This window comes from Crinia signifera, chromosome 4, assembly GCF_055691185.1.
Source record: "Crinia signifera chromosome 4, ASM5569118v1, whole genome shotgun sequence".
Lineage (NCBI taxonomy): Eukaryota > Metazoa > Chordata > Amphibia > Anura > Myobatrachidae > Crinia > Crinia signifera.
The window spans coordinates 59,696,686-59,710,450 of NC_139220.1; the positions used below are offsets into that span (position 1 = coordinate 59,696,686).

Here is a 13,765-nt window from a genome sequence, read left to right on the forward strand (position 1 = left end):
AAATTATAGGAGCTGATTGGATGGAGAACAATTTTTCATTTGTTATAAATGATAAGCATATCAATACTTGTTACATATGTCCCTAAGGGGCCTATTTATTGTCAAATGCTTAGACAGCACTGATGGTGTAATGGTTAGCATTACTGCCTCACAGCACTGAGTTCATGGGTTCGATACCCACCATAGCCCTAAGGCCGGTTTCACACACTCCGGCTCCTGCCGGACGGTGAAATCCCGCACGGCCGCACACATTAGTTGTGAATGGACACGGGACGGCCACGACCTGGCCGCACGGTTGCAGCTGGATCCCGCCACTGGAAGAGACGGCTGCCGGGCTGTGGCCATCCCTTCCATGATAAACTAGTGTGTGCGGCACGGCTCCCTGGCCGTGTGGGATTTCACAATCCGGCAGGAGCCGGAGTGTGTGAAACCAGCCTTACTGTGCGGAGTTTGTATATTCTCCCCGTGTTTGCGTGGGTTTCCTCCCACAATCCAAAAATATACTGGTAGGTTAATTGCTTCCCAACTAAATTAACACTAGAATGAATGTGTGTGCCTGTACATGTGGTAGGGAATATAGATTGTAAGCTCCACTGGGGCAGGGACTTCGTTCTGAATGAATGTTCATCTGTACTCTGTAAAGCGCTGTGGAATATGTATGAGCTATATAAGAAACTGTTAATGAATAAATGAATAAATGTTGTGGGACACCTGCTGCAGTGGATTTTCATCCACAGCCTATGAGCTACAAATTCTATTTTACAAGGATATGCAGGTAAACATTGCAATAATAACTATGGAAAAAAACAAGAAAAAATTACAAACATTATGAAAATTCCATGGGATTTCAAACCTGTTTAGTATAGCTATGTTGGATATTTAAAAACTTTGTAAAATATTGGATATTAGCTTTGGGTATCATAAAGCATAAGTATAAAGAATAAAGGGTACTTGTTTCCTAGTACAGCGCCCAGATTTTCTACGTACGGCACCGTATGGAAATTGCACTGCATCGCATGGGCAATTATAGTGGTCACATTGCATCGTATGTCCCACAAAATCAAACGCGATCACATGCGATTTTATAGGGTGTGCAATGCCATGACATTAGGTATACAATAATATGATTGTAAGTCCCAAAAATAGATTTAATGCACCCCCCCACTATCCACGCCATCCGAAGCGTGGCGAGAGGCGGCGGAACGCGTCCTCCGACTTTTTCATTACCCCACTATCCACGTCAGCATGGAGTTGATTTTATATAGTGTGACGAGCGCAGCGAGCCACCATGAGTGCGAGTACCGCGAGGGGATGCGGATTACTTTACATGTATTCTGCGTCCCCTCACCACGTTTCGGGCTCGGTGGCTCGCTGTGCTTGCCACACTATGTAAAATCAACTCCACCCCAATGTGGATAGTGGGGTAATGAAAATGTTGGAGGACGCGTTCCGCAGCCTCTCGCAGGGCTCGCTGCGATAGCCATGCTTCGGGGTGGCGTGGATAGTGTGTGTGTGTGTAGGGGGGCATTAAACCTATTTTTTGGGACATACAATCATATGATTGTATACCTAATGTCACAGCATAACACAACCTATAAAATCGCATGCGATTAAAAATCTCATGCGTTTTTGCGGCAGATGCGATGAGATGGCGCATGGCTTCGAGAGCAGTGAATAAATTACATAGGAAAATCGCATCGCATCACCCTAAAATGGCCCATGCGATGCGATTTCACTACGCAGAATAGCCCACTAAGCAAATTGCTTAGTGAGCGCCGTGCTAGGAAACAATTACTGAATAAAGCACTAGGGCCCAAGCCAAAATCTTTAACACAAGAGCAATGTTGTAATAATTACTATGAGGTTTATGTTAACACAAAATATACTAACCTGTAGTGATGGATGTGATTTATTTAGGTTTCCCCAGCATAAGATCCAAACTTGATCATGTGATTTGTCATAAAATAGTTTGGATGGATAAGGATCAACATCAACTGTCTTAAAAAAAATTCACAAATAATCATTACTAAAATAACATTTCAAACATGTTACTTTATGGACTTATTGGCATGTGATCCCCAATCCATTGCGTCACATGACAAAAGAACACTATTCCGTATAAATTGCGATAATTAATTTGAAAAACTAATGAAACAACTTCCTTCTTAGATTAAAAAATGGATAATTGTTTTTGATTAATAAGGTTTCAGAAGGAGTGATTAAAAAAAGTATTTGTACATGCTACTTAGACCACCCTTACAAGTACATTTATTTACCATATTGATCTCTGTAAGAAATTACCTGTTTAACTTTTTGCATCTGGATATCAAAGATTAGAACCCTGTTCTGTGTTGGTTGTGAGACATAAATGTATTTCTCCCTCACATTGATTGCTGAAGACCATGAGCATATTTGGCCCGGCTCAACTTCAAGTTTTTTACACATCTCCTCCTGAGTGGAAAAACAGACATTAAAAACTTTAAGAATTGGAGTAAGTTTCCCAGTAGCTTGTACCATTGACATAATAATATGTTCATAGTGACAGACAGAATGTAAGTGGAATGCTTCTTTCCAACATACAGAAGGGCACATTTATTAAACTCATACTGTGGTGAATTCCCTAATGGACATTTTAGGGGATTCCACAAAATTAAATCATCCTTTGGGTAATGCAACAGATCAAAGATATCCCCGATTTTCTATTTTAGACTGTGGTAACCATTGTGATCACACAGTCTACTTGGAGAGGGATCTGTAACAATAAGATCCCTTCTTTTCTTTTTTTTTATAAAGTTTTTTATTAAGACTTTGAAAAATGTATAATAAAGCATTGTACATACATAAGAACCAATGACACAGTTGTATGATTATATAAAAGATTAAGGTATACATTACTTATTGTGATACATAAGGGTTACAGAACCTTTGGAAATTTAATAAAACATTTTGAATACATTGATACAGTGTCAAAGTTGTATTATTACACAAAAGATTAAGGTATGTGTTACTGGATTTGGCAATCAACATATGCTCATGAACTGTATATAAGGAAAAAGGTTTTCCAGTGTTTATCAAGATAAATTAGATTATCAATTCACTATAGATGTAATACGCAAAAGTTGCACAGCCTGTTGAGATAGAAATATAGCAAAAATGGGCTGGCATAATAAAACAAAACTTGACCCACTACCCCCTTCCATCAAGCCCCCCTAATGTCTAACACTCTCCCCTTTTTATTTAGTTGAATTCAATGGGTGGGTCATTTCCCGCCAGGCGCAACAGGTACCATGATGTGTTTTTTAGGCATTTGTTTTCTTATTGCTATGGATAGGGTGGCAATGTAACTCTCCCATGTTGTGAAAAACCTTTTGGTTTTGGATTCTTTATCTAGGGTAACCTCTATCCAGTCCATCTTGAAGATGTTGAAAAGTTTATATTTAAATAATGGGAGTGATGGGGATGATATAGATATCCATTAATGTAGTATTGTCTTGCGGGCTGCTACACTAATTGCTAGAAGATGTCTACCTCCCTTGCTTATCCTTATCTCTGATGGAATTATACCAAATATGGCCCATTCTGCCACCATTGGGACATAGTTAAGCAAAGATGACTCTGCATATTGTCTTATTTGCAACCAGAATCTCCTTACTAACGGACATGCCCAGATAATACAAATCTGCGTTTGGTTCCCCGCATCTATAGCAGTTATGTGTAGGCTTGCAGGAAGGCCAGGGGACACCCCATCAAGGTATTACATTTCTCTGTAGCTTCGTGAAAGGTAAGGAGGCGGTGCAACGCTTTGTCCACTAAGCAGCCCAGATTAACCACTCCTCCCAATCTCCAAATATTAAATGGGTATAGTGCCTGCCCATTTTGAAAATTATGATTGGCTATAAAGGGTAATAATAATGTGTTATGGCACTGGGTATGTAATAAAGCAGGGCTAAATTCTCATAAGATCCCTTCTTGATGATGGCCATCTGATGACCATGCATTCATGGAAGAACACCACTGACACTGGTTGTGTCCTTTCATAAATCACAATGGTACATAGGGGATATGTATAAAGCAATGAAATTAGTTGAAAAGTAGCATTTATTTAGTACAAATGATAAAATGATAGCTACAAACTGATTTGTTGCTATTGGAGTTTTCTATAAAATGGTAGTGGCTTATTTGTTGCTATGGGCAACTTCAACAATTTTTCACTCATAAAACATATTTTCAGAGGATAAAACCACTACAAATAAACCAAGCATTACCTCATGAGTCAATAGGTTTTGCTGTTGAATAAATGAATGTTACATATAGGGCCTAATTCAGCAACAGTTTCAGTTTTGCTAAAATAGTAAAACTGCAGCCGCTGTCTCTCACATGCTGGGGGCCACCCATCACAGGGCGAGACTAGGCAACATGTAAATATGCAAAACAGTTTAGTAGTGGTTTTAAATGCGCCAAACCTGACTGCCGCAACTAATACCCCCTTGGGATACCAGCCCCAATAATCAAAACAAGAAAATACAAAACGAGAATATACTGATGCGCTGTCAGACAAATAGTTACGATGTGTTGGCCACTCCTTCTTCCCTGGTCCTGGATTCTGTCCAAGGGTTTTACAAGTCCATGGGGAAAACAGATGCACATAGACAGTGAAACCAAGAAGTCCCAAATAAGAAAATCGCTGTATTTATGTTCTAGGAAGAACACTGACCTGTCCAACAGGCCCTATGTGCCTGTAAAGGTATCTTTTAAGCACCCACGTTTTTCCAAATTCCCATGCAATTAATGCTCACCTTCTGGCAATGCCCTATATGCACATAGGGGTATCTTTCTGTTCCTTGTTTGTCCAGATCTCATGGAAGGGTTTGTAGCATCAAACTCATAGGCGGATGACGGTATAACAAAATTTTATTTTCACAATTCGTGCAACAATAAAAAAACAGGATACATTGGACGAACAGCAGAAAGATTAAAAAAAATAATTAAAAAAATTCCAAGCAGAGCTTCACCTCCTATACCTGCCAACTCAGCACTCACCCGGGTCTGGAGGAGAGTTGGTGCCCCAAAAACGTCACTCCACAACACCGACGCGTTTTGGACCTATGTTGGTCCTTTTTCAAGGTGAAAAAGGACCAACATAGGTCCGAAACGCGTCGGTGTTGTGGAGTGACGTTTCCAGCATTGCCGATCCATCCCCTCTGGCTCTTCACTTTTTTGCCATCTTGTGGGGCACCAACTCTCCTCCAGACCCGGGTGAGTGCTGAGTTGGCAGGGATAGGAGGTGAAGCTCTGCTTTGGAATTTTTTTAATTATTTTTTTTTAATCTTTCTGCTGTTCGTCCAATGTATCCTGTTTTTTTATTGTTGCACGGATTGTGAAAATAAAATTTTGTTATACCGTCATCCGCTTATGAGTTTGATGCTACAAACCCTTCCATGAGATCTGGACAAACAAGGAACAGAAAGATACCCCTATGTGCATATAGGGCATTGCCAGAAGGTGAGCATTAATTGCATGGGAATTTGGAAAAAACGTGGGTGCTTAAAAGATACCTTTACAGGCACATAGGGCCTGTTGGACAGGTCAGTGTTCTTCCTAGAACATAAATACAGCGATTTTCTTATTTGGGACTTCTTGGTTTCACTGTCTATGTGCATCTGTTTCCTCTTCTCCCCATGAACTTGTAAAACCCTTGGACAGAATCCAGGACCAGGGAATAAGGAGTGGCCAACACATCCTATCTATTTGTCTGACAGCGCATCAGTATACTCTCGTTTTGTATTAACATGTAAATATGATACGGCATGGCGTAATGTGAATAAGGAGCAATATGGCGTGGCATAAGGTGAATGAGAAGTAATGCATTGTGGCATAATGTGAATGAGGAGCAATACCTTATGTTGTAATATGAGTAACAGATACAACTGTGTGACATACTGTATTGTGAGCAATGGACACCGTGGGCACTATTGTGTGATAATATGTAAATTAGATACATAACTATGTGGTGAAACGTGAATTGGTTACTGTTGTGGGAACACATCCCTTCCCAGCGAGAACACACCTCTTTTTTTGGCCCACTTACCTTTGGTACACACTGTCCCTACAGTATTTCAAATATCAGGGTGAGGGCAGCAATGTTCTTGTTGGCATAGAGTGAGGATTGTACTATCTGTGATGGGTCTGTTGCTGGCTGCTGCTGTGATATGAGCTGCTGGGTGATGTGCAGGTAGAAAGGTGGTGCTGGGTGAAAGGTGGAACTAGGAAAGGTGGAACAAGCAGTGAGGGTAGGGGGCACCAGCCAAAATCTTGTCATCTTGGGTATCAAACTGGTTATGGCCAGCTCTGCATGTAGCTATCAAGTTTTGCATAAAAAAAGTTAAACTCTAGGAAAAATGTATTAAGTTACGCAGTACATTGTTGCTTTAGACATAATCACAGCAATTTCAGTCATTGTTTGTATGATGAGCCAGTCATTTCAATGCTTTTTTTTGTCTTTTGTTTGTAATTGTATATTCACTTACATTACAGTACTGTACGTACAGTACTTAATTCAAAGGTTTGAAGTCAGTACAAAAAAAAAATCAAAGTCAAGCAGTTACACTTCCAGCTCCTTATATTTCACATCTCAGGAGACCAAAACTGATCAATTACAAGCAACTCATCCATAAGACTTTGTAGAATAATATCTCTGCTTATTCATCAGACATCAGTGTACAGAAAAAACTCATTCCATATACATATGTATATCCATATATGTATGTTCTTCCAGTTTTCACTAGACTCCCTGGGAAGAATCTTGTATACAGTATGTACAGTATGATATATTTCATATTAAGAATTTAAGCATAGAAACCTATTGATCAAATATCCAATGATTTAGAACATATCACCTTAACAAAGAGCACATAACCTAGGCAGCCACAGCCTTTTTTTGGAGTCATGCATGCCTGAAAAAGACTCTTCCTCTAGACCAGACCCTGTCAAAATGTTGATGGCGATCTACCAGCAGCTTGTGACACGCTGGTAGGTTGTCTAACTTCAGTGCCCCAATAAGCCTCTGATGAATTCCAAAGCATCAGAAGGTCCTTTCAAATATTTGCAGTTGACATCATGGGCAATGTGGCATCTTGTTGCATCAGTTGGATCCAGTCAGCATAAGTAGTGTATAGCCAGAAAATGCCAGGAAGCAGTCAGGTGGACCACTTGTCAGGTAAGTTTTGCTCTCTAAAGAATGCTGCACAGGGGGTGATGAGAGGTGTGTGGATTTTGCATGGGGTTGGTTTGTGGACACAGGGGATTTTGGACAGAATGGTTTTCTGCACAATTTAATATAGGTTTTATTTTTTGTGGAGACAATTTTTTTTCTTGTGTGGGCAATGTGTTTGGGGTTTTCCTGTGTGAAGTTTTTTTTTTCTGTGTAGGATGATAGATTAGGTTTTTCCATTGTGGAGCAACATGTTTGAGGTTTTTCCTCTGTAGGGTAATGTGTGTAAGGCTTTTTCTATGAGGGGCAATATGTTTATTATTGTGGGAACCAGTATGTGAGTTTGGGCAAGACAGTCCCTACACCCAGTACAGTGAGGTCATGGCCCATTTTGAGTGCACTGGTTCTACAAAAATGCACTAATGTTAGTCACATGATTTTCTACAGAGCTGCCCATTGGCGGCATCTCTTATGAATAAAGAGTCACCCTTGAATGCACATCAATTGCACAGAGTTATAACTGTATGCATTTGAAATTGCCACTGGAGCAATTGTAAGGGCACACAGATGCAGCTGCAGGCTGTGGCATGTCCCGATACAATTGTGACACCCTTGACCTTTTACCACTGATATATTCTCACTCTGGGTGAGAAATTGAATATCCAGTTTTTTAAAGCCGCAATTATTTACATAGCAAAACCAGTTTGATTTTGCAGTGTAAATGATTGTCGCTTTAAATGGGTGCCGGACGGGGTCCCGACAGTGGGGATCCCAACAGTCATTAACCCGATGTCGGGATCCCTGTTAAAACACAGACGGCCAGGTTCCCGACGGCTGTCGGCTATTTTCCCTCGTGGGGGTCCACGACCCCCATAGAGGGAGAATAGAATAGGTGGCGAGCGTAGCTCGCCACCGTGCCCGCAGCGTGGCGAGCGCAGCAAGCCCGCAAGGGGCTTTGTTGCGCTGGCCACACTGTCTGAGACCAGGCAGTCGGGATCCCGACTGTCGGTGATTCATACCATACCCCTTTAAATATACTGTAGATTTCTTACCAAATCTCTCACTTTATGAATCTCTCATCCTATTACATTTCACCCTAACTGTCAAACACCTCCATTCAAATCTGTACTGCCACTTTCATCACTAATGGGCACACATGTCCAGGACAAAATCTTTTGCTAACTAAGCAAACATCTCTCAATCAGGCTGTGAAGTATTAAGTTGAGTTAAAAAAAGAGAAGTGCAAATGAAAGAGTATCAGAGATGAGCAGGGATAGTGGTGTATGCACTGTGATATTCTAGTAGATGGCAAAAAGGATGTATCTAGTGGTCCGAATGCACCCAGCAAAGTAAGGAACTGGCACATCCATATTTGAAATAGTGAAGGCATGTGTGCTGAAAAATGGATATGGTTTTCTGGGGAAGGGATGTGGCCACACAATAGTATACTTAATTCAAATAACGCCACATATTAGTACCCCTTACTCACATTACACCACATATTAGTGTTCCTTATTCTTATCATGCCACACAATAGTACATTTTAAACCATTTGTTAGGCGAGCGTTATGTCACTTTTGGTGATCAGAGGTGGAGATACATGCTGCTCCCAGAGAGACAGATGCAGTGGCCAGCCAAGTGTTGGGACATGTGCCTTGTTCTCTGTGATGTACAACAGTGCACCTGATGCGCAGCGATTGCAGTATCTGGCCGCTGGTCTGGATCCATGTTTGCCACTTACGGATATTTTTGCTTCTAAATTTACAAGGGAAGAATCTTCAGAAGATCTCCCACATATTAAAAGCTCGGCTCTTGATTGCTCACAAACATGTTTGAGTGAGGAAATGGTCAAAAATAGAACACAGAACCTAAATAGTAACAAATATCCTTGCCCGGATGAAATACACCCTAGGATACTAAAATAATTGTGCTTTGTCCTAGCACTACCATTATATGTGATATTTGAGGAATCAATAAACTTGGTACTAAGGAACCAGCGCATAGCTAATATAGTACCAAAATGGAATAAAGGTAGCAAAGCTAAACCTGAAAATTATAGACTGGTCAGCCTTACTTCCACTGTGGGGAAAATATTAGAACGAATAATAAGAGATAGTATCCAAAATTTCTTAGAACAGGAGAAGGGGATCGGCGATGGGTGGCGTAGGGCTCCAACGAAACAGGGACTGCAAGCTTCTCTTGCGCACACACCCCCCTCCGTCAGCTGGTAGTGCTTGTTGATTGTATCACCAGAAGCAGCTTCAACGGGAGCTGCTCAATCTGTGTCACAACATTCAAGTATTTTAGTGATACCTGCTTGTGAAATCCTGCTGGTTCTGCTCTGTCTCATACTGCTGACAGCTCTGTGTTAGTTTGAACATTACAGGCTGATTACAGCACCTGGGTGAGTCCATGCTGCCAGACAGTTCTGTGTAACTTGACCATTGCTTAATGATTAAAGCACCTGAGTGAGAGACATGCTCAGCCCTCATTGATTGAGGCACCTGCGAAAATCCAGTTCCTTGTGCTTCCTATAAAAGGCAGTCTCTGGCAGAGTATAGGTTCGCTAACCTGCTCAAGTGTTCCCAGTGCTTGGTCTGAAATCCTGTGTTTCCAGTGTATGATTCCGGCTATTCTCCTGACTATTCTCCTGCCTGATCCTCCGGTACCGTGTCTAGTGATTCCAGTGTATGACCTCGGCTCTATTATACAGTTGGCTCCCTGTGTACTGCATCTGTGACATCCTGTGTATGACCTTGGCTTGTTCTGTACCATTCTCCTGCCTGCTTCCTGTGTACTGCATCCGTTACATCCTGTGTATGACATTGGCTTGTTCTGTGACATTCTCCTTCCTGCTGCCTGTGTACTGCATCCTGTGACTCCCAGTGTATGACCCGGCTAGTACTTGGACTCTTGCTCAAGCCTGCTCCTTCATTACCTGTATCTGTCTGCAAGTTCCTGACCCGGCCAGTCTGACCAGGAGCATTCCAAAGCTTACCCTGCCTTACGCCCAGTGTTTACCAGAACCCTGATATTGGGACTGCAACCAGCGTACCGAGTGCAGCAAAGCCCAAATCCTGCTTGGAGGGGTCACTGGCGACCCCTGAGTCAGGTCAAGCCAATTCCCGGTCTGGTATTCATCCTTCCGAGTTTACATAGTAACATACAGATTGTCACAGTTTTAAACTGTGCAAGTCCTGTTAATACAACATAAGGATGGACTGGAGGACCCAAGGACAAATCCATCTTAAACATATTTTCTTTGCATTATGTGGAGCATTTTTTGGCACAGTTTTTAAAACTGCCACCCTGTCTGCTGTTGTAGTGCCACTTCTAAATTGGCTACATGTTTGTGCTACCCACTTATGTCGCTAAGCATAGTCATCCAGTTACATTGGTGCAACCTTTTGGCTTATAAACAACATTGTGAGGTGTTCAGGATAGACTGGAAATTAATGATATTGAGGCTAATAATAAATAAAAATAATTAAAAAAAACATATTCTGCGATTTTTTATGGTTTAATAAAAAAAAATACAGATCAAGACATGAGACACAAAACACGTAACGCGGAAAGGTGGTGTTTTGGAACAGATCCAGACCCAAAACATGGCCAGAGTGTATCTGGCCAGAGTGTCCCAAAACCCAAAATATGAAACACAAAAATGTTCTTGGTGCACACCCCTAATATAAACACATATCATGTAGGTACAGATTTATACGAAAACCACCCAATGAAAATCCTGCATTTGCCCCTGTACCTGGGTAAAGGGAAATTGCACCAATTATTGGTAAGTTTGGTGATTATTATAATGATTTGCAGCTGAAGAATTAATGTTATTGAAAAGTTCACAGCTAGATATTGGTGGAAAACTTTAGAAAATACAAAACAAAGTTTTAGCTTTAAATAGTAGCAAATTACTGAGCAAAAAAGCTTGTCAGCCTAATAGCAAAAATTCCCTTGGGTGAACAATTACAATGTTATGTCCTCTGACATCAATTGTATCTCTAAAAGCTTATGGCCTTTAATTAAAACAGATAAAGATCGCAATTTGGTCAATACTGAACTAATGCCCTGTTATTCAAGAGCTAAAAACATTAAAAATATATTCGTTAAGCTGGATATTGCAGGTAAAGACATGTAAAATTAACAAAAATGTTTTGAAAAGAGAGAAAAGGGGTGCTTCAAATGTTCATGTATAACCTGCAGATTCCTCTTTACAGATGGTTGGTTTAATCACCTACATACTGGAAAAAAAATATTACATTCAACACTTGCGGCAATGTTCATTTGTAATTTATCACATTTTGTACACTTGTGATCTTTCATATATTGGCAATACTAAAAGAGAAATCAAAGAAAGGACTAGCGATCAAGTATTTTATGCCTGTCATTTAACTGAAGCAAAGCATAATTTATCACGAATGAGCTTATTCCCTGCTATGTGTATGTGTGTGTGTTGGGGGAGGGGGGGGGGGGTGTTGGTGGTAGTGGGGGGTGATCAGGTTGCCCATTTAATCAAATGTGAAGCACAATTGATTCACAAGCTGAATGATATTGCCCCACATGGTTTGAATGACATGTTTGCATTTCCCCTCTTTCCCATACAGTTAATACATACAGGCCATCATTCAGTTCTGATCGCAGTACAAATTTGTTGCCAAAATGGGCAAAACCATGTGCACTGCAGGGGGGCAGATGTAACATGTATAGAGATAGTTAGATTTGGGGGAGTTGTTTTGTTTCTGTGCAGAGTACAGTAATACTGGCTGCTTTATTTTTACACTGCAATTTAGATTTTAACACACCCCACCCAAATGTAACTCTCTCTGCACATGTTACATCTGCCCCACCTGCAGTGCACATGGTTTTGCCCGTTTTGAGAACAAATTTGTACTGTGATCAGATCTGAATAAGGGCCACAGTTCGGATATTAGTGGCAGCTCCAGATATAGGGCTGCAGCATATTCCAAAATTGAAGTAGAAGATAGCCACACTTACTGCTATGTAGTGGTTCCTGTCTTTGGTGCAACAGGCTACATGTGTGTTGGTGAAGGGTATAAGATAAGGTAAGCTCTTTTTATGACTTTTGTATCCTGAATCTTAATATAAATTAAAAGGTTGATGTCACGATCCGAGCTGTCAGACAGACTTTCTTACCGGCTAAGTGCCTCCGCAGGTTCAGCTTGCAGTCCAGACGTCATCTCTGCCGGCCTCCTGTCTCCCAGTGACAGTCCCCAGTGCACGGCAATCCACCTGTCCGCCGCCATTGCTCCCAGTATCCAGCATGGTGTGCACAAACACACTTTCCCGCCATAGCAGACATGGGGGCTGCCATGTTCTTCCCAGTCACATGTCTGTGCTGTCCAATCCTGTTGGTTCTGATCTCCCTGTCATACTTCCTCGGCCAATCCTGGCCACCCAGTGGGGATAAGTATGCTGGGAGCTCTCCCGGTTCAGGTACCGGTCCAGGTCCCCACCAGAGGTCTCAGTCTTGTCGACTGAGTCCCCTGGTGTGACAGTAAGCACTAGCCAAATGGATCCAGCCGCAAACCAAGCTTCTCCACCCAGCCCTGTACAGCAACTGGCTGTTCGCTTGGATCAGCAAGAGGCTGCGCAGAGCCAAGTGATCCATTGTCTGCAAGATCTGTCTTCCCGGCTGGATAAGCTCAGTGGCCCTGAGCCTGTCAGAGAACTTCCAAGTCCCGTTCATCCTCCTGTAATGGCTGCTGCACCTCGCCTTCATCTATCTGTCCCCACCAAGTATGATGGGAACCCCAAGACCTGTCGAGGTTTTCTCAATCAGTGTGAGATTCACTTCGAGCTGCAACCCAGCAACTTCCCTACTGAAAGGGTCAAGATCGCCTATATCATATATACCTGTGTGGAGCAGCATTAGAGTGGGCGTCTCCCTTATGGGAAAGATCTGATGCCATCCTGTCCAATTACAAGGACTTCGTGTCAACATTCCGGCGTATCTTCGATGAGCCTGGGCGATCAGCATCTGCCTCCACTGAACTCCTCCGTCTCAGACAGGGATCCCGCTCCGTCGGGCAATATCTGGTCCAGTTCCAGATTCTGGCGTCTGAACTCTTCTGGTGTGATGGGGCCTTATACGCAGCTTTCTGGCATGGTCTATCCGATCGTATCAAGGATGAACTCGCTACCAGAGACTTACCCCCAGGTCTAAGTGACCTTATTTCATTGTGTATCAAAGTAGACCTACGCTTCCGAGAAAGGGCTGTAGAATGCCACAAGAGCGCTCCAGTTAAAGTGCCAACTCCTCCGCCTTCTTTACCCACTGCTCCTGCGGTCCATTCCAAAGAAGAACCAATGGAGATAAACCGCTTCCGTTTGTCTCCCGGAGAACGTCGACGTCGACAGTTGGCACAGCTCTGCCTGTATTGTGCCGATCCTGCACATCAAATTTCTGCATGCCCAAAGCGTCAGGAAAACTCCTCCTCCTAGCCCGTCAAGGAGAGGGTAGGCTAGGAGTAATTAAGTCCTCTCCATCAGTAACTGATTGTGTTCTTCCAGTTTCCCTACGAGTTGGTC

The 13,765-nt window shown here is 42.2% G+C and overlaps 1 protein-coding gene across 2 annotated transcripts in view; it reads right to left on the bottom strand.

Annotated features, from left to right (window-relative positions):
* Positions 1-13,765, bottom strand: part of LOC146074076 (follistatin-related protein 4-like) — a 1,002,356-nt gene that overhangs the window by 42,504 nt on the left and 946,087 nt on the right. For both annotated transcript variants that reach the window (XM_083181806.1, XM_083181805.1), the window contains exons 13-14: positions 2,302-2,451; positions 1,891-1,998 (exon numbers count right to left, since the gene is read on the bottom strand). In XM_083181806.1, the coding sequence (XP_083037932.1) occupies positions 1,891-1,998; positions 2,302-2,451 (258 nt within the window). The remainder of the gene's footprint in view (positions 1-1,890; positions 1,999-2,301; positions 2,452-13,765) is intronic.